General features: G+C 40.0%; 3 protein-coding genes across 3 annotated transcripts in view; 1 reads left to right on the top strand and 2 right to left on the bottom strand.

Annotated features, from left to right (window-relative positions):
* Nucleotides 1-13,561, bottom strand: part of LOC103367116 (protein unc-119 homolog A) — a 22,531-nt gene extending 8,970 nt beyond the window's left edge. Inside the window, exon 1 of the mRNA XM_008295039.1 lies at nt 13,388-13,561. Coding sequence (XP_008293261.1) covers nt 13,388-13,511 — 124 coding nt within the window. The 5' untranslated portion in view covers nt 13,512-13,561. The remainder of the gene's footprint in view (nt 1-13,387) is intronic.
* Nucleotides 13,562-15,536: 1,975 nt separating this feature from the next.
* Nucleotides 15,537-17,166, bottom strand: crybb1l3 (crystallin, beta B1, like 3). Its single transcript, XM_008295038.1, has 5 exons — nt 17,101-17,166; nt 16,866-16,984; nt 16,631-16,763; nt 16,024-16,166; nt 15,537-15,705 (listed from the first exon to the last, which is right to left on the bottom strand). Exons 1-5 carry the CDS (start codon nt 17,164-17,166, stop codon nt 15,537-15,539), a joined length of 630 nt encoding a protein of 209 aa, XP_008293260.1.
* A 5,049-nt stretch (nt 17,167-22,215) lies between these two features.
* On the top strand, nt 22,216-24,543 carry cryba1a (crystallin, beta A1a). Its single transcript, XM_008295037.1, has 5 exons — nt 22,216-22,254; nt 22,414-22,532; nt 22,881-23,022; nt 23,448-23,590; nt 24,396-24,543. Exons 1-5 carry the CDS (start codon nt 22,216-22,218, stop codon nt 24,541-24,543), a joined length of 591 nt encoding a protein of 196 aa, XP_008293259.1.
* Nucleotides 24,544-25,013: the final 470 nt, after the last annotated feature.

Below are 25,013 nucleotides of genomic sequence, written 5' to 3'. Positions count from 1 at the left end.
CACACACACACACACACACACACACACACAGACGCACACACAGACGTGCTCACACGCACACCTACTATCTCATTAGGGTTAAGGTAGGGGCAGCTATTATTAGCGGTCTATGTTACATAAGGCCTGAAGAGTCTTTCTTATTGATACTTTCATACAGCATGTTTAGAAATGAAGTCATGAGGGAAGTCAAAAGTTACACCGAATGTATTATCGACTCACAAAAGACTCACGTACGCACACACAAGCTCGCACAGTTGCATCCTCTTGTGTTTGTGAGGGTTAAGGAGCAGATGGGCCACACAGGCTTTAGCCACCTGCTCTAAGATATTTATAGGCCTTTTCATAAAGTGCTGTACACATTGCCTGACACCTTGTCTAAAGATGTCCCTCTTGTGAAACATAACGATTTAGAGATTTAATGCAGCAGATAGCTTGCAGTATCGTGAACCACGCACGTGACAATAAGTAATATTTAGAATGAGTTTAGAGATTAATTGATGAATAAAACTACAAATTTAAAAGTTTTGCACATTTAAACTAAAGAAAAAAAATCATCTTCTGTTTCCTTTGAGAAAGTTAAAGTTAAAATATGAAACTGACAATTCACACAATTTAAATACAAATATATTATCATAATTAAAAAAACAAAACAAAACATATATATAAACTACAAATGTGAAGATGTCCCTGCACAGCCAAGACTTGACAAACCATATCAACATTTTTAAAAAGCAGAACAAGAGAATGTGCTGTTTTTGTTCTTCATTTAGTCTGATAAGTGCAATATGTGTATTATTACCCCCCCCCCTCCACAAATACATCAAAACTCATTTACTTTGAATTTTCAAAAGTTTAAAAACTTTTCAATGTGTGTATAAGTTCTGATAATCAAGTGAAGTATGTCATCTTCCTGCCATCGCCATGTCTTAGTTAACTGTGTCAATAATAACAGTAGAGATGTTTTCATTAAAAACTGCATATATGCATGAATATGTGCCGATAATGCATCAATATCCTCCATGTATGTAGACATTTTTGCAGTCTTCTCATCTCTGCGCTCACCTCTGATAATGATTGATGTTTACATGCTGTTGATGTGTATCCATGTAGTGTTTCCAAGGGGAAAATCACAAGACTGGGCAAGAGATTTTCATGTAAAGCTGCTCTGGCTCCAAAATGCAAAGTCTCTTTATACTGCCTTCCAAACTAGTAAGAGGGTTACAGAGCTGCTGTTTGATGCAGCGCCCTCTAGCGTCACATCATTCTATGAGAGGGGCTTATCTCCGCTGAGAACACCACTACAAGCCTACTGTTAGTCCAGGACTGTGTTTGCTCTACCAGCAAGTCAACACTTTCACATAGACCACACAGAGTGCTTTCATACTGTGTGTCCTGGATGTAACTACTGGAGAGACTTAGTTTGAGATGACCCCAAGAAAATGATCATCTTGAATGGAAGTCAGTCATAAACGGGATCACAAACGGTTATGTAAGACCGTGCAAAACTACTCTCAGTTCGCAGAGATGAGCATGTTTGGGCTACTTGTGCTAAAAATATATCAGCATGATTTATAGCTGCCAATGCTATTTGCTGCTCCTGTGTAATGTGACAGTAGATGAGCGATGAAATGCGCATAAGGTTCTTGAGCTGAGTGACTGATGCAACATTATTTTCGGAGTGCAGGATGTATTAGATATGTTATATTAAAGCCTGTGTGTGTGTGTGTGTGTGTGTGTGTGTGTGTGTAATCCTGCTGACACTGAACTGAACCTTCTTATCGAGCTGCACTGAAGACAAATACGACCAAACTTGAACTTGCCATTAAAGCCAATGGAACTCTTTTATATATACATATCTATATCAAAAAGTTACATCAAATAGAATTAATAAAGATGCAATTAAATCTGAAGGACTTTATTAATTGTAAAATTGTGATATAGATCAGAATTGTCAATTTATCATAGTGGGTGATGCAATTTTCTGAACATATTTTGTCTGTTTATCATTTTGAAAGGATTTAAACACCTTATGAAGGCAGCGATGTCAATCCCCAACCTATAATCACAATATATCAATACATCAGGAGATGTAACCGGTAAAAAACACAAATAAGTCTTTTCAAATCCAATGGAGATATAGCTGACCAAAAAGAGCATTTCTAAAGAATGAAATACTAGTAATATTGATAATTTGTCATTTCTGAATAAAATACCACTTAATCCATTGGAAGAGGACCCTGAAGGCATCACATGTAGCTGTCACTGAGCTCGCTCTTGTTGTGGGCAGATGACCGATAGATGTATTTTGTGAATAGGAGGTGGCCACTTGCCAAACCTGCTGAAAAAGACAGATGGAGCATTTCATCTGATAGAACAGCCAATGAAGTCACTTTCACCCACTGCAGTGAAAGAATTTGCACACCACCATGTCACTCCTACACTCACATGAAGCTCCGACTGCACTGCAAAACGCACTTTGATTTCACAGCCTCTGCACATGGAGCAGCTTGACTGATGACGGCCGACGACGCCGACTTTCAGAGATTTGTAGTAGTAATAAAAATCTGCCCTTTTCAGATGCTCAGTGTTTAGTGACAACAAAATGAGGTGTTAGCTGCGAGGGGAGAGAAAGGGGACAAAATACACAAGCCGAAGGATGACTGTCATTTTCGGCTGGTGAAAGCCGGCAAAAACAGAGAAACACAGGGAAAATGACAGAGAAGGGAGATTGTGCATATTTGTGGAACAGAATTGCGAGACATCTTGACTGTGTGGTAAATGTAGCCTCTTACAGGCTGCAGTTTGTCACCATCTTTTTAAAGACAAGCCAGGGCCCCAGTTTCACAGTAATAACAGATGCTAGGATTTAATTTGGGCATATTTAGAGTTATTGCATGCCTGCACTTCTTATTTCGACCAAAAAAAAAAAAAAAAAATCCTATTTGTGAAAGTGCAGATAGATTTCAAACTGAAAACAAGTGATCATTATTCATTTACACATCATCTGGGAGAGTAATTAAATCGTATAAATCAAGCTGCGTGGTGTTTTTCAGCACTTAATGAGCTTTTAATAATGAATGTAACTCTACTGAAAAATGTATTTTAAGAAGCAATGTATAGTGTAGTTACTCAGAACCATCAGCAAATCTCGTCGTGGACACTTTTCACTGGGAATTAGTGACATCTCCTCGTGTTGGCTGCAGTCTGTCCTAAGTAAAAACCTTCGACGTGAGCTGTAAACTGAATACAGTCCCTGCATGTTAGAGAGTTTAAATGCTTTAACACGAAACCACAAATTTGCATTCATGTTCGAAAAAGTGGGAAAGCATTTGCATATGTACATAGAGCAAGATCTTTTAAGAGACTGTTTGACACATTGGTACATAGCCTATTTGCTTTCTTGGCACGAGTCAGCGCAGGATGAGATGATTATTTCAATTATATAGCTGAGGCAGATGAAACTGATATAACATGTAGATAATGCTTAGAGATGTTGGTGCACAGATTTTGTTGAACTGAGCAGCTGCTGGTTATAGCTTTACATTGAGTGCAATGATCTTCTCATTTCATCTTCTGCAAAAAAGTGAAAATGTGTATTTCCACAATGCAAAACTGTCCATTGATTAAACGACCTCTATCGCCACCCACTCCTCTACTACTCACCACAGCTCAAGCACACCAGCTCACCGAGGGCTCTGTTAAAACACAGTGTAAGTACAACACAATGCATGGTTGTGATACTGGAGTAATCCAGCCATGCATGTTCATACTGGAAACCGAGGCTAAAGAAGAATTAATGATACAGAAAGCCCGGAGTTGACTGGATTGGTTCCTTATGTTTTGTTATGCTTTAAACCCTGGAGGTCTGAATTTGTGTTTTTGTAGGTGCACTGCAGTTTCAACATGGAAACGTTCAGCCATGACTGCTTATTTAGCTCATGATGTGCCTTCCAGCATATTAAAAACAACATATGGACATATTAATAAGGTAAAGAACTTGACTTTCACCGGAGGGGGTGTTTAAATTCACTCTGGGAAGGAAAAGCGATAATGTAGATACTGTTTCCTTAAACTGCCATCCCTCTTGGAAGATAAAGTGTAAGGAAATAACCCCTGCTATATGTGTGCATCCATGTGAAGACATAATGTTCAACCAGACTATTAAAATCGCTGTTATTATTGCTGTAAAATTTGATGTCAGGCAATAAAAAATGAGAGTAAAAGGATTGTTCCAGCTTAATATCTCTGGAAACACCGTGATACACATGTTCATATCTCAGTTCTTTCTTTCACTTACACACACACACATACATACACACTTACACACACACACACACACAAAGTGCTCCACTTCACTTCCTTCAACACTGTCACCTAGCAACGCTCCTTCTGTTAGTGCGCCAGCCCGATTAGCCCGTCTTTCTCCTTCCCCTCATCCACCTGCCTGCTCCACAACAAGGTGCAGCAGCGGATCAAAGCAGAGTACCTCGGGTTAGGCATCAGTGGTATGCAAATGAAATGTTCCACGTCTGGGATCTGATAAAGGTATACCTGAGGCCTCCTCCTATAGAGGGCCCACCCTATGGCTGATTTCACCACTCTGAAGCGAGGCATGAATAAGATTGAGACATAATATTGAGGCATTGTGTGTCAACAGCGACTTCAATTACAACGTGACACAAAGGATTACGATACACTTTCTTGTCCCTGTGGGGAAACATGTCATTAACTCTCAGCACAGGTGGTCTGTCGTCATTTTACGCTACAATTGTAGCATCCACTTTTCACATCTTACTGCGATTTCCATGCATCTAATTTCTTGTTTTTAGCCCCACAAAGGATTTGGCTCTGTGGTTTCTAACAATCGACCTCATTCACGCTAACACACATTACTCATAGATCGAAAGCACAACATCAGACTTGTTTTAAACCTACAATTTTCTCTGGAATATCAAGTCAATGCAGTTGTGAAAGGATCTCGTTGCCAGCAGCCCCTCTAAAGAGGGTAAAATTAGCACCAAGTCTTGAGTCATGCTGTGTTCCTGTGTTCAGATACACAGAGTCTGTCTGACACCAAAGTGGCATTCATAAAGAGCAAGCGAGCTGCCACTTATAGCTCCTTAATCCCCAAGATTAGCCCGGAGTTACAGACTTTCAGCCACAGGGATTGACTTCACATGCCTTATTCGTTCCATTTGACTCTGTGGTCTGTGATCAATGCTGGGTCCTTGTGTTGAATTAATCGCTGAACATGAAGAAGAACAATGCATGTACGTGTTTTCTCATCTGTCTCGCGTTAGAAATAACCCATAGCCGAGGGCAGCCAGTGACATTAGCATTACACGTTGATGTCACATCATGATGTACAGTGCACCTGTGTATGGCAGGCTGTTGCTTGCCTCTCAGTTAACAGCACCTGTAGGCAAACTGGCAAACAGCGAGGTTCATGAAGAGGTTGCATTCTGAGCACCTGAATGCAGATGAGATTCTTTCCTCTTATCTTTCTCCGGTCGGCACCACAGAAGGGAAAAACACAAGATTCCTCTGTGAGGACGTATATTGTGATCTCAGCGTCTTGGCTCAGAATGACAGTGAACCAAGAAGCTGCAGCAGAGTCAAAAAACAAACAAAAAAAAGCATTTTGTTTCCACTACCTCTAAAGTAACAGTTCCAGTTTTGGTGAAATACGTTTTTATTCATTTCTCTTTAAGAGTTGAGACGAGAAGATTGACACCGCTATTATTTGTTCACTAAATATGAAACTACAAGTAACAGCCACTAAGCTACCTTTGTCAGCTATTTCCTGCTTTCAATATTCACACAGATATAGATCCTTAAATGTGGTTGTTTTTTTTGTTTTTTTGTGTGTAAATTTAAGCTTGTATTCTGTAACAACTGAATGCAAAAGCAACCCTGTAACCAAATATGTGATTTAATCAACTCTTTTGTTCTAGTGGAAGCACATACATTATTTGAGCTGTAATATTTCCCGTAGCCAGGAGCACGGTAAAAAAAAAAGTAAATCCAGGTAGTTTTATTTGTTCTTCAGTTGATGTCCACTTTTACAAAGTCTGTAAATTTCATACGTGAAAACAAAAGTCCCTTGTGTGCTTCCGCTGGGCAGATAATAGGATTATATAATGGGAGTGATACATATATAGATATAAAAATTGCATGATGAGTAAAGGGCTTCAGCTCTGCAGAAAAGCAGAAGACTAAGTTGACTGCATTCTGTCCAGGATCATCCCTGTTTAATGTGATTTAGATTTTTCAGGGGGAGTGACTGTCTTGGCTAAAACTGCACAAATATGCATGAATACATGTTTACGAAATAGATGCATTTGTTTCATGCAGTGTCGCAGAATGTATGCTAATCACCTTGAATTGAGACAGACGGGTGCTTCATGAGTTTTAAGAAGCATCTCGGGGTGTAGCAGGAGTATTAATGGAACAGAAAAGGCAGTTATGCTGCACAAAAATATGTAAACGCCGTTTTTTTTTTTTTGCTTTTTTGTCATTGACAGGATCAGCCTTCTGCTTCTGGGGATTCTAAATAATCTTTAAATGCACCAGGAAGAAACAAATCACAGTTTAGCAGATCCGGTCATGACCCACAGGCATAGGGACGTGGAAAAATGGCTGACAAATTGCTTTGTGTGAAGGATTCACCAGAAAACAAGGCAGAGAACCACTGGGGTAAACCTCGCATCTTACTGTAGCAAACATTAATTCTGTAAATGCCATGAACGTATTACAGTGTTCATAATTATGTACTTATTGTAAGCCTGCTGGCAGACATCTGGCAGGTGGCAGCAGAGTGGTATATCTGACTGTGGAGAAATGCAGCTTTCTGGATTTCGGCCTGTGCGTCTGATGTTTAGTGAAAAGTTTCTAAGCTGCTACAAGCAAAGACCACAAACTGGATGTTTCACCAACGTGTCCCCTCCGGCAGCGACATGGTCCTCGGGGATTATTCATCTCTTACTGGTACGAAGAAGCTCCTTTGTACGTTGAGTTAGCGGATGTGTTTTACTACCATAACGTGAACAATATTTTCTTCCTGTTTGGTTCATTGAAATCTAAAATGCACACAGTCAGGATTGATTGTACAACTTCAACACAGAGCTTCAGTTCATGATGAGTTTTTTTTTCTCTGTAAAGACAGAAACGTCAGCAGCAGGCATTAATCACAGAGCCATGTGTTATTGATCAATAATCCATTCAGACTCTGATGCATGCTTTTGCAGGCTCATATAACGCACCTTCACCGCAATAAAATTGTATAACAGCAACTGCCTGGTTTAAAAAAAAAACAAAAAACAAAAAATCCCCCCAAGATCAAACACAATGTGATACAATTCACGAGACTGTGCTGATGACTGATGTGGATGCAACAAGCCACCTCTCTCCACATCAGATCACTCTGAAAGAATAACCTTGCGACAGCTGTGCATGGGAGATTAAGAACCGGCTGCACCAATCAATTTTAATTAAAGCTGTATCCATTGTGTTGGCAGACATCACAGAGTGGAAATCCCGCCCGACGTAGATAAAGCGCTGCTCTGTGTCCCAGACTTATTAAGGCCAAATAATTGATCGCCCATTAGTGTAAAAGGAACATGACTAGTTTGAGTAAATCATCTGGATGAGGCCAAATTACACACCGGTGATGCTCTGAGTCAAAAATGTCATCTAGTGTGGTCAAGCCTCTTCCAATACCTAACGTAATAATGAAAATTTTGTTTCTATATTGTCAAGGTATATTATTTCTCTTTGTGTGGATTTATTTCTGTGAAGCATTTTTAAATTGCTGCTGTAAAAGGTTTTGAACATCGTTAAGGAGCTGCGATGGCAGATCTAGTGAGACCAAATGGAAAGTTAAAATTACAGGATTTTTTTTTTTTTAAATGTAAAGCAGAGTATTTTGTGACTCCTATTCAGAAATGTATCTTTATTGAAGCCGCTTAGGGTCAGGTTATAAAAGGAAATGCTTCTTATTGCAACTCATTTAATATTGATGGATTAAGAAAATACAGCACTCACTTCTGCCACACTTTTCTGATGTCAGAATTATTGTCATACAATTTTTGGACTGTTTGCAGTCTTAAAGGGACAATTAATTCATGCAGGGAGTGGCAGGTTTTTTCATGTGGATATCATGACCATGTTTAAGAAGCAACAAGTCAACAATCATCCTGTGTCTGCAGACTTTTCAGCCAACCTTCCTGTGACCAGTCAGAACAGCTACTAAGGTTGGGTGGCATCTCTACCTTATTGTCTTCTCTTGTGAGCTTTTTCATGCACATTCAGGCCTCATTTAGAATAAACCGAGAAAATTCCATGATGCGCAACAGCACAAAATACTCGCTAAATTTTTTTCTGCCCAACATTAATGCTGCATTTTTGTCTCAACAAAAGACAGTTGCAGCTGTGAAAATGTGCAAAATCTTGTGTGGAAGTACCATAAACTCCATTATATGGTGCTTTGGCATCTGACAAACCCTTAAACCTTTCACTGGTTGTATTGGGCAGCAGCGCACAACCTGGTGATGTGTTTCAGTGGTTTGAGCTGCAACAATTGTTGAATTAGTCTTCAACTATTTGTTTAATCATCAAACATGTTGGTATTTCAATAGCTGGTTTTAAGAGTTGTTTAAGTTAAACGGTCTAAATTCTCTGATTGCAGTTTCTTAAATATGAACACTTTTGGGTTTCTTTATTTCTCTATGACAGGAAACTGAATATTTTTGAGTTGTGGACGTTATGGAAGATATTCTCTCAGGTATTGGGAAACACTATTCTTCTCCTTCTTTGTATTTCTTTCTTTCTTTCTTTCTTTCTTGCTCTAGCTTTTTCTAACAGCTAATCAAGAAAATAATTTGGAGAAATGTTTTTTTTTTTTTTTTTTTTGGGGTGGGGGGGGGGGGCTTTTTGCCTTTATTTGATAGGAAAGTCAAGAGGGAGACAAGAAAGTGGGGAGAAGAATGGGGGAAGGACCTGTCGCAAAGGGCCATGACCCGTGACCTCTGGGACTATAGCCCCTGAACATGGGAAGCCAACTCAACCAGGTAGATGAATTCACAATTAAATAATAATCGTCATGATAAGACCTAACAGCAATGTTTTTTCCCCCCAGTCGTAAGCAGTGTAAGAGATTATAACTGAAAAATCAGTAATCACGTTAGAGTTATAAATTCCAGACTTTTTGACATATTCTTGCTATCTTGCTGATGCTATTGCATTTTGGCTCCCTGCATTCAGCAGACAGTTACGTTATGAATTAGGTTATGCTGTGTGCATATGTATTTATTTGCATTTAATTTTTCACCTATAGTTCCATTTTTTTTTTTTACTAGCAGCAAGAGGGCAGTGCTGCCATTTTTGAGTGAGTAGGTGTGTCAGCTCAGGGCTGAAGAAGAGAAGAAGGCTTCATTAGTGGGTCCTGGGCAGGTGTGTTTCCTTTGTTCTTCTTTGTGCTGATGACTGCAGAGACGCCACTGGTAGGTTGAGACAGTTTCAACTATATTCAAAGGATAACATTGTAATTGCTAATTTGAGTTATGGTATGTTGGGATGTTAAATGATTGTTGATAGATTAGTTGATTAATATGGGTTTGTGTTTTTTTTAATTTTAAGGTTATCAACTATTGACCACTCAGCCTGATTCCTTTCTGAAAAAAATGAAATAAAAAATGGAAATGAGTGAAGTTGACCAGTGTCCTCTGTGATCGTCAATGCCGAGCCAAGTTTAGGCGGACAATGAAGTTCATGACCCAAATAACTCGACACTGATGTTGGGACGCCACTGGTACTCTAAGAATCAGGAGTTACCAAGTTTAATTGAGAGCTGCAGTCATGTGGGGACCTGGAAAGTCTTGGTGGCACAAAACAGTCTAAAGCAATGAGTGAATTTCAATAATTCTGTTATACTAAAATGCAATTCAGCTACGTGTAGCTATTAAATGATCTACAGCTGCTTTTATTTGCACTCAGCTGGATTTACTGAAATTTGTAAGCTTAGTTTTAGCGAATGTGACTGACTTTTCAGATCAGAAGTGGCTGTGGCCCCCACGACCCCCCCATTGCGCCACCACTGGCTGCCGAGTCCGTGAAGGCTGGATGTCTTCTGGAGAGCTGTGTGCTGTCACTGAGACTACGCTTGCTGCTTCTGGATGGTCACTAAATTCCTCCAAATAGGTTTTTTACTACAAAAAGGTCCCATCTGTGGATGTGGAGCATTGGTAACTGTTTAAAGGTCCCTGTGACAGAGCTGAGGTGAGCAATGCAAATAAAGTAACAGTAAAGCAACAAATTACTTTTGCTGGTAGTTAATTAGCAAACTGTTTAAAAGTTGTTGTTGTTTTTTTTAATTAGTAATTCATCACGATTTTTAAATAGCTTTCCCTCACCGGAATCATAAACACACTGCACCCACCAGCACAAGCCCCCCGTGGTGTTTTAGCCCCAGGCTGCTTTCTGTCTGAATCCCTCCACTAACAGTGTGTTAGCTCAAACATCTGCGGCTCTGTGGTTGCTATAATTTAACTGTGGAGGGTATCTTTTACATTCAAAGCATTTTCAATAAGAGGCACAGTTTTGCTTTTTATCAACAGGATGTTTTCACTCTCTTGCTGCGGCACAACATTGGAAACACAATTAGACACGGTGGATGATTGGAAAGTGGATACAACAGAGAAGTCAATAACAATTTCAAAACAAAACAGATTCCAGAAATCCACTGAACATGATAAAAGAACTATAGAAGAGTTACAAAGCTGAAGTTTAACCACTGATCATTCTACCTCACACTCCTGTTGCTCATCTGTAATTATTGTAATCTTTGATATAAGGTTGCAAAGTGCATGTGAAATGCATTTTGGTAACAGCCTTACGTTTATGTCTGTCTGCAAACTTATCATAAATCATTCATCATGCAAACAGTAAACTGATAATGTGCCATTTTTCATGTCACAGCAGTGCTTCTCGTCTGCCTGGATTATATTTCTTCTGCGCTCTGCCTGTGTGACAATGAGGCACTGTGCCTCGCTTATCAGCACTGAACCACCGTGACAGACTGGAGCTGGGCTGCCCCAAAATGGTGGCATTTACTACCCAAAAGCACAACTGGAGAAGTCATTTACACTGCAGGATGTGGTCTTCTGCACCCCTCCTTTCCAGGTGGGATTTTCTTTCTCGTGCAGCACAAAACAAAGGCCTGGATTGTGCGACACGGTGCGTATCTCTATGGTGTAGGTGTGTTTTTTATGGTCTGTTGTTTAGAATGATTGAATCTTGGAAACAATCTTGGACATTCTCATACAACATCAGTCGCATTTTCTGCGTATCATCAAGCTTTGAATTAAATGAACAGATATCCCAGTGCCTTTAAGTGGATAATACACATATCATACATTTCTATTACAATTTGCAGCCAGTATAAAGCCAGTAATGAATGAAGAGGAACACAGCAACTCCATTTCTAATCTTATACTTTGACTCGAGGGTCATTAATTAACTGAGGTGTATCACTTCATTGCAGAATGCTGCGTTACAGCCATCCTGACATAATCCAGATTACATGTCAGAGGAGAGCGGAGATTACTGCACCATCATGAGTGATTTAGGAATTATCGCACTGATGCAGCCCTGCTACTGCTTCTCTGCTGAAGGGGACCAAATGAAAACAGATGTGACTGTCTGAGAAAGGACAAGGCAGCATGAGAGAGAGCGTTTGTCGTGATTTTTAGGGGTTTGTTTTTGAGCGAGGTCAGTTTTGACTTCAGACTTCACCGTCAAATCCCTACAAATCACTAACAACTGGGTAAATAGCTCAGATTTGTTTGCTTTCCTGTGTTGGCAGTCTGTTAAAAGATAAATCTATTAATTTGAGAGTTTAAAGGGTTTAAATCATGTTTTATTTATTTCAAATATTGGTGACAGGGCAACCTTAATGTTTACATTTGCGTTACTAATTTGTCATTTAGACAATGTGTATTTTTGAAAAATGACTTGAATTGAAAATTTGTTCCTTTATTTCCTTTGTTTTACTTCATTTCTATATATTAAAAAAGCATTTTTTAACTTGTCTGTACTGATTTAGATTTAATATATGTGATTTCATGGTTGTATTTTGTATTTTATCTTCAACACTTTTTAAAAATGCTTTTAAATGTTTGCCAGCACTTTAAATAATGTCTGTGTGTGATAAGCTGCTCTACAAAGAAACTTGCTATATTACTTATTCAGTGTATCATTACACATTAAAAAAAAAAATTAACATAACATCCAGTATAGATTATTTTACATTTCTTAATCCTCTCTCACAGTCACTGATGACAGTTTGCTCACATTTGCTGCAAAATTGCTGAGATGAGGTTGAAAACTCCTGGAAAAGAAACACAATTCGACATTGAACTACGACTTTTTGTAGAATTGTCAAGCTTATATTTCTGAAGTCAAGCAGCAGACTCCACAAATGAAACTTTTTTCTTTAAACTAACTATATCATTGCAGGCCTCGGGTATCTGTGCTCCTCAGCAGTAAGTTTTGACCCCAAACCACCTCCACACATTGTATAATTCCATATTATTCCACCCATTCAGTTCAGCCTCCATAGCAGTAGCAAAGCACTAGATGACATGAAGTTTGTAAAAAAAGGAAAAAAAAAATCCTCTTCTCCAACTCTACTCTGATAATATAACTGTTGGTGTGAAACCAGGCCTACCGGAGTCTATCTGCGGCCATCCTGTTTCCATTACATAACATGGAAACAGTTTCCATTATATCATAAACAACAGGCAGACAGTATTCTCCTCTTGCATTTGTCCCAACTCAGTGTCTGTGATGAGCTCTAATCAGTGGATCATATCTGCGGCCACCTGTTACCTCAGAGCCACAGGTGTGTGGAGGTGACTGAGTAGTAAGAGACACCTTTCTTTTTTTTTTTCTCACCAGCAGGATTTGAGAGGCAAACCAGGAACAACACCTTCCCCTTCTCTTTCACACAGAGAGATAAAAACACCTTTAAATATGCAAACACAAACCGAAGCTTTAGTAGTAGGCTGGTAAAGTTTGCGCAACAATCTAAGGTCGATGCTCTGGCAAATTGTAACTGCCCTTGGGTAGAAAATGAAACCTATAATTGCTCACTGACTGTAACACAGAACGGTTTAAAGTGGCTACTGTTATTTAAAGCTATAGAGACACTTTGAGGTCCTTTCACACTGTGTCGCTGTCCGTGGTATCCAAGTCTCCACAGCAGTGGATAAACGCGTATATGTTAGAGGACACTGAACAAGGAAGCAGCAGCACATGGTTGCACTAATCTCCTCTAACTGAGAGGGTTTAACTAGTCTTCCCATCGTACCACTTGCAGTAGGTTACTTACTCTTGGTGATCTTCTGTAGCCCGAGCACATCCTCGGGCGTAATTACGGTATTTCTGCGCAATTCTTCTTCGGTTGTAACCGGGATCCCCATGTCTGCTGAGTTGCAGCCCTGCTGCACTTTCATGTCCAACAAGAAGAGGGTTGTTGGCTGCTCGACCTGGCAGGGACTGAGGCTTTCTGATGCTCTCGGCGTCGTCGCCGCAGGAGCCGATTTACGTGCGTCGGAGCCTTTTAGTTGCGCGCTGGCTAATACACCGTGCAGCAAACAGGCTCTGTGCTGCTACAAGAATAACTCATTCTCCGTGCCTCCTCCCCTTCTCGATCCGGTAAAAGATAAAAATCAGCCCTTAGCTCCCCTCCCTCCTGCGCTCAAGGCTCACCGGCTCACTCACAAGCTATTTAATCCAAATCCTGTGGCTTTAAACCGACCAGTCGTGCGTGGCTGACCGTCTGCGCGCCTCGTCATCTGCTCATACACCAGAGCGTGCATGGCTGGGCTTTACTCAACAACACTAACTCGTTTCTCACCTCAGAGATGAGCTCTGAGACCCCCTGAGTGGAAGTTAGTTGGTGTCAGATATAAGCTCCTGAAATCATATTGTTAAGCTGCACAGATGTGTGAGAGGAGACGTTTCAAAGAGATGTTGCTTTTACACGACTGTGATCCTCTCTTTAAAAATATAGATTAGACAGGATGTTATGTCTTCCTACAACATAAGGCTAAAATTCAAAATCTTGAGGTTTGACTCCATAGTATTGACCATCTCAATGATATCTTTTTGTGTCCTGTAGTATTCATATTTTTGGTCATCTGAGGCAGCAGGACAACCTGCAAACACAACATTTCTTTTGGCACATATCATCTCCTCATGCTAGAAAAATTTTACCAGCTGTAACAGCAGACAATAAGCAACATTAGTATTAACTTGGGGCTGTATTTTGGCCTCCCACTGAATGTTTACTCCACTTTAAGCTCAAGTTTGGTCTGCACCAGCTCTCAAGGAAAGAATAATCTTTTTAGTTGCTAAATCAGCTGCTATGTTCATCCCTTACTTGCTGCTTTCTGTCTAGTTTGGTGCTGAACAGGTGGTGGTTTAGGAACAGTGATGAACCAAAACAAAGTCAAAAGAGTGAGCTGAAAGGCACAAAAAGGGACTTTGGAGTTGGGTGATAATGCTCACTGCGTTCACTGCTAACATCATGCACCATCTTTTGATCCATAGTTAATTAGAAAAAAAACAATTATGTATGTCAGCATAAAACCATAAACTACACAGGGACATCACGACCTTTAAAGAAAAGGTCACTCAACAAAAAGTGAATCAAAGAATTAGATGAGACCGTTTTTAAGTTATAATCTTTTTATTTAATTTTTTTTTTTCCATTGGAAAGTTGTTTTCCAGATGCCAGCATCCCTGAGAAAGTGTAAAATGCAAATCCTCTGGACAGTCCCATCAATGGGCTGAAACGGGCCAGCCAAAAGATATTCACATCAGCAAAAACACATCCCTGCACAGCCTTCCTTCTCTTATTTAATCACCGGCTGACCAGTATCCTCCTCCGGTCACTGAGGCTTTTGCTTTGTGATGAGGAAACAGTGCCTCCCTCTGCCTAGCATCCTTACTGCAGGGCATGTGCAGAGGTGAGAGCTGTCCATGGTAGTACTTAGCGAGCAGTGATATGATTGTGTGTCCCAGGAGAGGGAGAGCACTCTGATGAACAGGCTTATTGGCATCATTTCAGCTTGAAACATACAGGCAAGTAAATAAAAATTAGAATAAAAGGATTGCAGGTATGGTTGCAAATAGCTTTTAAAACAAACTCATAAACACAAACTATTAAATCTACTGATCCCCTATAATCCCCCTGTTTATAAATATGATAAGTCGTATAATCTTTCTATGAGGTCCGTAGACAGAGAGCATTGCGACTGTTTTTACCGGCGGTCTGTGACAATAAGAATTTCTTAGAATCATTCACAGTGCCACATTTTTCCAAATCCTACCAGTAAAAGCAATAACAATATTCAGAGGCCGTTAGCTCGTGCGGCTAAGCAGCTGTTGTAGAATTTTCCAAGGGATGTTCAGCAGTGTGACAAGCCTGAGCTCTTGCTGTTCCTTCCTGTTTGCCTGCAGTCTGCTGGGCCCCTCTATGCGGTGAACTCGAAGCAGCCTCTACGGTGCGTCTGCATGTCCCTCACCCTGCGGATGGACTGGATCTGGGGGTGGTGGGCTCCCCACTCGTTCCAGTGCTTGTAAGCGCCCATTTCAAGCACGTACTGGAAGCCACGATAGCCAGGATACTGGTAGCCCACCCAGCTGTGGGAGGAAGCAGATGTGGAAAACAGAGATTCACTTATGCTGACCAAAAAGCTGTGGATTCCTTCTCAGTGTTCACTTAGCTCATTCTTAATTAGGTGCAAATACTAGATAGGTCAACCACAATTTTAGTTATGCCTAGGTAGAGCTTTAACAAAGTTTAATTCTGATGTTTTTTTTCTTTTTCTAAAATTCCACTTGATCTGACTCTTCTTGTTCTTGTTTCCTGTATTAGGTCAGTTTCTTTGACCTTCAGGCCTCCCTAGTCTACCATGTAGATAAAAGCAACCCCAAAACAGTCAAACAGCAGTCACTTACGTTCCACCGGTGACCTGGATGCTGGCGACACGGTCCTGGAAGCCATAAGACCACAGACTAGGAATGTCCTCATCGCACACTTCCATCTTGCGACCCTCAAAGTTTGTACATTCAAACAGGCAAATCTTGTGGTCCTGGGGGTCCTGGAGGAGAAATACAACACATTTCATTTAATTAGTAGTTTCCTACTGTTGATGTTGTAGGTGCAGCTTCCTGGTCCTCTCGCTGTCCTAGATTTTAGCCAATAAAGAGATTAAAGCGAAGTCTGTGAAGTGTTGTGTAATATTGATTTAAATAGAAAACTCTGAATACTTGTGATTATCTAGATTTTTTTTTTTCAATCATCAATTTGAATCATAGTGGCACGGAAATGTCAGCTTATAAAAGCTTTAATCCAAAAATACAGGCAGCGAAATGAGTCTATAAATACTCATATAACTGCAACCATAAAAAGCACTTTCCTCTGTGCCAATAAAAGATGGATGAGAGGATGAGAGGTGCAAATGGAGGTTGACAACAGAAACAAAATCAGCACCAGTAGCCACAACAGACAGGAAATGCAGCATAGAAAAAAAAAAAGACACAATGCTGGCCGACCACGACTTACCATTCGGACGGGCCTGACCGACATGATGCGATCACACCTGTAGCTGTTGGACCAGGTGTCCCAGCGAGGATACTCTCCCTTCTCCAGCATGAACATCTCACCGGTCATGTTCTGCTGCTCATAACCCACCCAGCTGGACACACACACACACAGACAGATGTGTCACTTTCAGTCAGTTAAAGAGAGGATATAATGTTCATTAGCACATATTTGAACGGCAGCTTTGGTGACTTACGGTCCACACTCTACCCTGATGGAGCCGATTCTTTCAAAACCCTTCTCACACAGGTTACGGGACTCTCCGAACAGGTCCATCCTACGGCCTTGGAAGTTCTCGAATTCATAGAGGTATATCTGAAAAGCAAAACAAACTAAAGGTGTTCAATTCTCAAGATAAATATTTGGGATTTCTAATTAAAGGATTTTGTAGTTTACTATGATTAGGAATTTTTAAAAAAAAACAACTCTACCTTGTGATTGCGCAGCCCAATGGCAGAGTGGCTGCCAATGCTGCCCTGAGCACCTGAGTGAGACATGATCAGATCTGGAGAAAAAAAGGGAAGAAAACAAGAATTTCTCTTTATTCATTAATTCCTCTAACATTCAGAAGCATTTGTAACAGCTGCCCAAAGGCCTTCTGCAGATGTCATGAACTGATTTTTATGCAAAAAAAGTCAATATGAAAATGTTTACATCTTTAAAACAAGAAAAACGGTCTCAAACGCTTGTTGTTACTCAAAAATGTATCATTAAGTAACTTTTCTAATTATTTTCATGTATATATATTTTTTAGACGTAGCTGAATTGGATATAATTCATCTGCATCCTTAAGAGGAGTTAACTAACACTGACCACACCCTTCAGCACCAATAATACTCTTTTACACCAATACAGTGTCTTTAAAGTTGTACTGACACATTTCTACATCACTGGGAACCAAATTAGGACTAAAACAGCCAGAAACCAGCCAAAAATTGAATTTTAGGTTGCGTTAAGATGTTCAAGTATGCTGTAACATACTTTACCAAAATCCCAAACTTTGTCTTACTTTGTATTTTCCCATCCAATTTAAATTTTAAACACGAAATGGATAAAATTTAAACAACAATGTGCATGCAAACATTGCTTAGACATTAATGTAGGAGCATAATTCTGTGTTTCCTGCAAAACTGGAATATGACTGATCATTTCTGAATGTATAAAAATCTCATTCAGCCCTCAAAGTCTCAGCTCCTAACATTTTGTTTTTCCCCTCACAAGAACCAATATATTCAATAACTATCCATAAAACACTAATGTGTCAAAACCTGCCCTGATCCATGTTTAAGAATGAAATATTAGACACAGCCTTGTATCTTTCTTATTTAATATACCTCAGCCTGACAAGTGACTAAAACATATGATAAAACCCTGCTGCTGCATTTTATGTCAATATTTCACCTACTCAGTCCAAAATGAAGTTTTGGTTCTGTTAGTCCAAAGTATGAGCAGATAGAAAAAACTATTCCCCCTAAAATCCAATGACAGTTTTTTTTTTTTTTTAAAGAGTTAGAAGATCTTGAAATAGAAACTTACAGTTACAATTGAAGCCTGAAACGGACCGATCTTTGGAGAAAATGATGGACGCAGGCCTTGTGAGTGGGGATATATATATACATTCACATCCAGCCCGAGTGTAATAAGGCAGGATTCTGACTTCTGATTGGCTGGGAGCTGTTTGGAGTGCGGTGTGAGGTCAGAGGTCACACTGCTTATCTGTGGACAAGTCGTGCTGACTCAGCGGCCCGTTTTGTTGTCCAGCACCATTGTGGCCGACCGTGGACAGTCACTGCCATCAGCAGAAAGTTTGCATGCTTTGACACACGCGCTCAAACACACAGTTACTTTCGCAACCACGACTCTCATACTCTGTCTCTAACTTTCTTTCTAAATCCACTTCATATCCTTCCCGTTTGTCATTTTCTCCAGTTTCTCTGTGGTTTGTTTTGTCTCTCACCTCCATATTCTCTCTTTTTCTCTTGATCCTTGGTGCAGGCGGTCTAAGCCTTTGAGCCCTGTGTGTGTAATGTGCTGACTGCAGAAGCGGCATCTGTCTCTTTTGTTTAGACAGGCGAGTTTTGGACGCTCTTTTGCGTATTATAGTGCTGGAAAGGCTGTATCCATACAGACACATTGCATACAACTCACTCCACACATCTACACATGCGTGTCATATGCACAAATGCATTCGTACATGCACAGTGGCAAGCACTGAGAGATTATTTTCTGGTTGTGATTTGTGAAAATAGACCAGAAATAGGCTGTATTAAATGCCTTTTCAGTTTGCACATTCACATTTTGCTTCTTTTTATGTGTTCCAAATGTACACGTCGGATGTAAAATCACTTCTGGATCTCTCACACCTGTTGCACTGTGATTTTATAAGTGCCTGCAAAATTAATTGTAGGTGTGTTTTCTTAGCCTCACAAGACAACACATCTTTTTTTAAAATTTCATTTATTTGGAAGAGAACAGTGCATATTAATGAACACATACAGTACTATGACTTTGTGTAAATATGCCAGATTTAGCCTTAAACTTGTTTCCATCTGTAGTCGTCGTTATTAGTAAAATAATAAATATATTGTTTCATAGTAATCATAATCTAAAAAGGTGCACAAACAAAAGTTAGCACCACAATAAGTAGAACATTTGTAAAAACAAACAAACAAAAAAAAAAACAATTAGGAAGATTTCATACACACATATTGGATTAGAGATCAACCACTTTTGTTTTAAAAAGCTGAAGGTAGAACATTCTCTAATCCCAGTATGAAGACTGTTCCAACTTTTACAAGCCCTTACAGACAAAGAGGTTTGACCTGTAGATGTTCTCCTGAACTGGATCTCGTAGTCTCCTCTGCAGACCGATCTTTTAGGCCCACTAACAACATTACTCTTTTGTTTAAAGAAGTTTTTAAGAGGTGGTGGGGATATATTATTAACAGTTTTATAAATTAAGTAAGCATATTTAAATATTTTAAGATTTTTATAATTCAGTAGATTATACGTCTCTAGAAGAGCAAAATGATGAAATGAGTACGTTTTAGTTTGTTTTTTTTTTTTTTGTTTTTTTAGCAAACACTATTTCTCTATAGGTTTTAGTGGGGTAACACTGGCAAGACACCAAATTACAAAAAAAGCACTCAATATGAGACATGATCATGGAATGGAAATAAGATTTTGCGGCATCATTTGATATATAGGGTCTAATTTGCCTAAAAGTTTGCAGGTTGAATGTTATAGTGTTAGCAACTTTTTTAAAGTGTTTTTTGAACGATAGTCTGGAGTCTAATACGACCCCAAGATACTTAAAATAGGACACAAATCTAACACCTGAGCTATTTTAGACACAGAACAGATAGAACAAGAAGAACAGAAAGTAAGTTAGATCAGTTTCACTCTTTCAAAATGTGCATTTTCTCAGACTATTCAGTTCTTGCATGAGGCCTTTTACAAGAAGCTTCCTAGATTACTGATGCTTTCATTACCTGTATGACAAAAAACCACATGCCTCCCTACCTGCACACCTGGGGGCACATCTCCTTTCATAAGATTTATTTAAAATGTTAAACGACCAGCATTTTGTGTCTGTTCCTTTTGTACTTAGATGTTGCAGTTTTCTATTCACTTTTGCAAGTCGTGCAAGATTTACAGAAAGAGCAGCTGTATTCTTTATACTAATGTTGTCAGCTTACAGCAAATACAAAGTAACATGGTGTACAATGTCAACACAACCTCTCATTGTGTTTATGGGTGTGACACAGTCATGAGTTTGGTTAGTCACTCAGGCGCTAGATCTGTAGATGTTAAAGCTGCAGACGTGAATTTCATACATGCTTGTTAGCTTCATGCTAAACATAGGGGAGGATTTTTTTTTCAACATAAAATATTACACCTACATATAAATCCAAAGAGAGAGTGAAACACGCTTACAAAAAAAGGGGAAGTGATAATTGCGATCACAGTTTGCTTTCAAACAAACCTCAAAAAAGTATTTTATTTCCTACTGACTTAGAGTATAAAGAGTTTAGAGGACTGCTTTGAAGACAGAAACCCATAGAGAAACTTAAATGAAGTGCAAGAAGAATTTCAAATTTCAAATATTTATAAATGACTGATAGAGCGGGGGGGGGGAAGGACAATGTGTGCTGTAAGGTCAGGTGTCATTGACTTGCCTCAATGGGCGTGCATATATGTGTATGTGTGCGAGTTCCTTTGTGTGCTCTGAATGTATATGTGTGTGCATGAACACGCCTTTGCATGTCCGTGTCTGTCCATGACTGTGGGCGTGCATGGTTGAGCATGTGTGTATATAGGACTGAGTGAAAAGGTGAAAGGACCAGACATGTGGTGTCAGTGGTGGTGGACATGAAGCAAAAAGCGGAGATGGAGCACAGCTCAGTGTGGAGAGAAGTCAGTATGTAAACTCTTAAAAGACTAGTCTGGCATTTTTATTGTGCAGCTTTTTCAATTAAGTGTCTATTTGGATTAGTAACATTTTATTTATATAGTACCAATTTCCAGCATATTTTATCTTGTAGCACTTCACATAGTAAGGTGAAGGCCTTGCAAATTTTCAAACAGGGAACCCAACAAATCCCAAAGTTCTCTTTGAAAAAGTGTTTGATCCAATATTTAAATACCACTTTAAGTTTAAATGCCAAAAAGTGTCTGCTTTTTTTTCTGTTTCTTGCTTTCCACTTGAACTCTAAATGTGCTTCTCCCTGTGCACCAGTAAGACTGTGATGATCTGTTTCCTGGACCAGGCTGTGCCAGGACTTGGTCCGGCCCACTGGTCATGGACCATTTGAAACTTGTGCTTATCTGCATTGGGCACGGTGCCCTCCATCCAGTCCCACTGCAGCTAACTAAACCCCAGCAGCTCAGTGCTGAACAATGACTGGAACAGCAATGTGCTGACTCCTGCCCCGACCCACAGGCCCAGCTGCTTTTCAGCACCAACATGTATAAATAGGTCCGTTTACTCTGGGGTCAGGACATCGTCTTTGTGGAGCCCCCCGTGAGCACTGAACAGCTATTCTTTGGGGCCGGTCAGGTAAGCCCTCTATCTCAATCCATTCAGACTACAGCCTTGTGCAGACCATTGTCACTTTACATTTTTGTGTCTTTTCTTTTGTTGTTTCTGCTGAGCCATATAAATGTATAGACTGACAAAGACATGCATATGCATAGACATACTGGGAGAGCACAGGGAGAGCAAGTATGCACTGAGAGGACATCAACATGTGGCTGCAGCAAGTGTGATCATGTAGTCAGCCTTAAGAAACAGTTCAAACTCCAACATGTACAACATTAAGTGTTTTATGATACACTTTATACAATAACATTAGGTGACAGATGAATAAACAGGCAGACATGAAACATCCAGTTGTGACAGTAAATCAACATCTTGCATACATGACACTGACAATAAAAAACAGCTGGAACATACATTCCTGTTTTAAGTGCCTTCGATACTCACATAAAAATGATTCTCCCTCTCTCTACCCTGAAGATAAATCAACACTGAGATACACAGTAGCATGGCTCTGAATAATCCCAACCCACTGGGACCATGGAAGGTGAGTTTGATGCCGTGTCACGGATGATTAGCAAAAGCAGATTACATTTTTTAATTTCATGCCTGGCCTGATAATGTCAATGGTGTGTGCGACTGTGCGCACATCAGTGTGTGCATGCTGCATGTGCATACTACATGTACGCATTTGTATCCTCCCCAGATCACAGTTTATGACCAGGTGAACTTCCAAGGCAAGCGTCTGGAGTTTACCTCAGCCTGCCAGAACATCATGGAGTGTGGCGTTGACAACATCCGCTCCCTCAAGGTGGAGTGTGGAGCGTAAGTTGAACAAAGAAGCTCTGCAAAACCCAAAATCCATACAAGAGGAAATGACATCAACTTAAAATGTTGCAGCAGATATATTTAATCTACATATTGATGCAATGTTGCCATCATAGCCTTTTGTAAACCATATGTCAATACTTGCACCTAGCAAGGGCAAACAAGCCTTCACATATTCTCTTGCTTGCTCAGTGTTTGTTTTAGACAAGCTGGTTAAAACCACCCCAAGATATACTATAAAAAAAACCAAAAACATCTGTGTAACATCTGCTAATCATTCTGTCTAACCAGTGTCCCAGTGATCCAGTAACGTTCTGTGTGTGCCTGTGTGCTTGTTGGTGACAGCTGGGCAGGATACGAGCACTCCAGCTTCTGTGGACAGCAGTTTGTGTTGGAGAGAGGAGAGTATCCTCACTGGGAGTCATGGAGCGGCAGCAACGCCTACCACATCGAGAGGATGATGTCCTTCCGCCCCATCTGCTCTGCTGTACGTTTCTGTCCCAGACCAGCAGCTTCTGCTTTCTCTCTGTCAGACTTTCAGATTCAGAGTTAAACAAAAAACACAAAATTTGACTCATGAAATTGACTCATTTGTGCACAGAACCTTCTTGTGTGACGAACTTGCAGTGTGACTTAAGTCAGCTGCTGGCTGCAGCTAGAAATAGACTATAGCAGAGTGTAATCATATATAGTATAATAATTTGGATATCTCACATAATTTAAATGGTTGCGATTGAAATTGATTTTCTGACTGAGAACCTTTTGAAGTAGTGACTATCAATGTAAAAGTTAACTCAAGTCATTGTAACCTCACTACTATGTAGTTCATATACATCTAGCACCGTATATCTGCTGTTGTTTTGTTTAATATATCTGACTCTACATGTGCCTCCTTGTATCATGTGCACACAGAACCACAAGGAGTCCAAGATGGTGTTGTTTGAGAGGGAGAACTTCATGGGGCGCCAGTGGGAGATAAACGACGACTACCCCTCTCTGCAAGCTATGGGTTGGGGCAACAACGAGATTGGATCTATGCAAGTTCAGAGCGGCGCGTAAGTCTCAACCTAAGATGGCTCACTCCAGATTTGTGAAAAGCTGTCATACATGTAGAGGATAACAAATGTAGTCAACCTTACCTACACGGATTAAATATAATAGAAAAATGGGTGTAAAGTAAATAAAACACTGGGCAGCGTTACTGTCTAAATGTTATTGAAAGTGTTGCATTGCACAGACGACACTGCACACTTCAATTTGCTTCTACAATTGCAAAAATGATGTATCACCCAGCTTTCTGCAGGCTGACATACCCACAACCAATTACCACTCCCCAAATGAAATTTCATCTTATATAATTACTCCAATTTATTTGTGATCATTTAAGCCTCAAAAACACACAGCTCTAGTTTCACTTTATGTATAATACTCATAGAAATATAAACTATTTTTATTTTTCAGCCTTTAGGTTGTGTTTAAGTGATGCTCATAGCTTATATACTATTCTAGTTGTGTACTTATCTTGTTTATACATTATGTTTTAAGCCTTGTTTTGTTGTTGTGACTTTAGTTCCCCTCTTGAAGTTTTTCATATGTTACACTGTATTTTCAGTGAAAAAAAAAACTTTCCAGCCGTATTTACTGGACTGATTGGAGACTTTAGATTTTCAGTGGCTGATAAGAGACTTTTGATTTAATCAAATGCTTTAACAAATTTATGTCTCTGCCTTTTACGTATCAGTGTGTTTGAGTTCAGTGAGTGAATGAACTCTGCAGTATTTTCTTGCTACCTTTTCCTCCTGTAGTTTGAAGTGTGGCCACATACTTCTCATAAATCACTTGTCTCCTCTCCTCCTCCAGCTGGGTGTGCTACCAGTTTCCTGGTTACCGTGGCTACCAGTACATCATGGAATGCGATCGCCATGGCGGCGACTACAAACATTACAGAGAGTGGGGCTCCCATGCTCAGTCCTTCCAGGTGCAGTCGCTGCGTCGAATCCAGCAATGAGACCTGCAGCTTCCTCTCCCGACCTCTCTGTCTTTACCTCCTCCAGATCCTCCTCCTCTTCCTCCCTTCACCCAGTCATTCCAGCACCTTCGGGTGCTTAACCATCAACATGTTTACAGCACTTTTGTTCTGTTGCCAAATGAAAATAATTAGAAATGATGGGAAGAGTTAAGGAGAGAAAAAAGAGCCACTGAAGAGAAGCTCCTGACTGACTGATGCCCCACTGAGTTAAGAAGAGGAGGACGTTAAAAGGCCTCAAGGCGGCAGCAGGGTGACTCAGAGTCAATGCTCCTCATATTTGTGGGTAAATATGGTGCTACCAGTGATCAATAATGAAGAATGGGCAACTTAAAATAAACAGAAATACAAGAGTCTGCTGCTAACCTCCATGCTGCTCAGTTGTGATTTATTTTCATTCTTTGTTCTGTTTCTGTTCTGCTGCAGTACATCTTATCTCAGACTTTTCTATT

Source organism: Stegastes partitus, unplaced genomic scaffold (genome assembly GCF_000690725.1).
Source record: "Stegastes partitus isolate 25-593 unplaced genomic scaffold, Stegastes_partitus-1.0.2 Scaffold1016, whole genome shotgun sequence".
In the NCBI taxonomy this organism is placed as follows: domain Eukaryota; kingdom Metazoa; phylum Chordata; class Actinopteri; family Pomacentridae; genus Stegastes; species Stegastes partitus.
The sequence above is the reverse complement of the archived record's forward strand: the minus strand, read 5'-3'. Positions and strand labels throughout refer to the sequence as shown.

Excerpts from the sequence above, each read along its gene's own strand:
- crybb1l3 (XM_008295038.1), bottom strand. The coding sequence starts at position 17,166 with ATGTCTCACTCAGGTGCTCAGGGCAGCATTGGCAGCCACTCTGCCATT. Across the intron at positions 16,167-16,630 it reads CGGTCAGGCCCGTCCGAATG|GACCCCCAGGACCACAAGAT; the intron begins GTAAGTCGTGGT and ends TTTCTCCTCCAG. Across the intron at positions 15,706-16,023 it reads ATCCAGGTCACCGGTGGAAC|CTGGGTGGGCTACCAGTATC; the intron begins GTAAGTGACTGC and ends TTCCTCCCACAG.
- cryba1a (XM_008295037.1), top strand. The coding sequence starts at position 22,216 with ATGGCTCTGAATAATCCCAACCCACTGGGACCATGGAAG. Across the intron at positions 22,533-22,880 it reads CTCAAGGTGGAGTGTGGAGC|CTGGGCAGGATACGAGCACT; the intron begins GTAAGTTGAACA and ends TGTTGGTGACAG. Across the intron at positions 23,591-24,395 it reads ATGCAAGTTCAGAGCGGCGC|CTGGGTGTGCTACCAGTTTC; the intron begins GTAAGTCTCAAC and ends CTCCTCCTCCAG.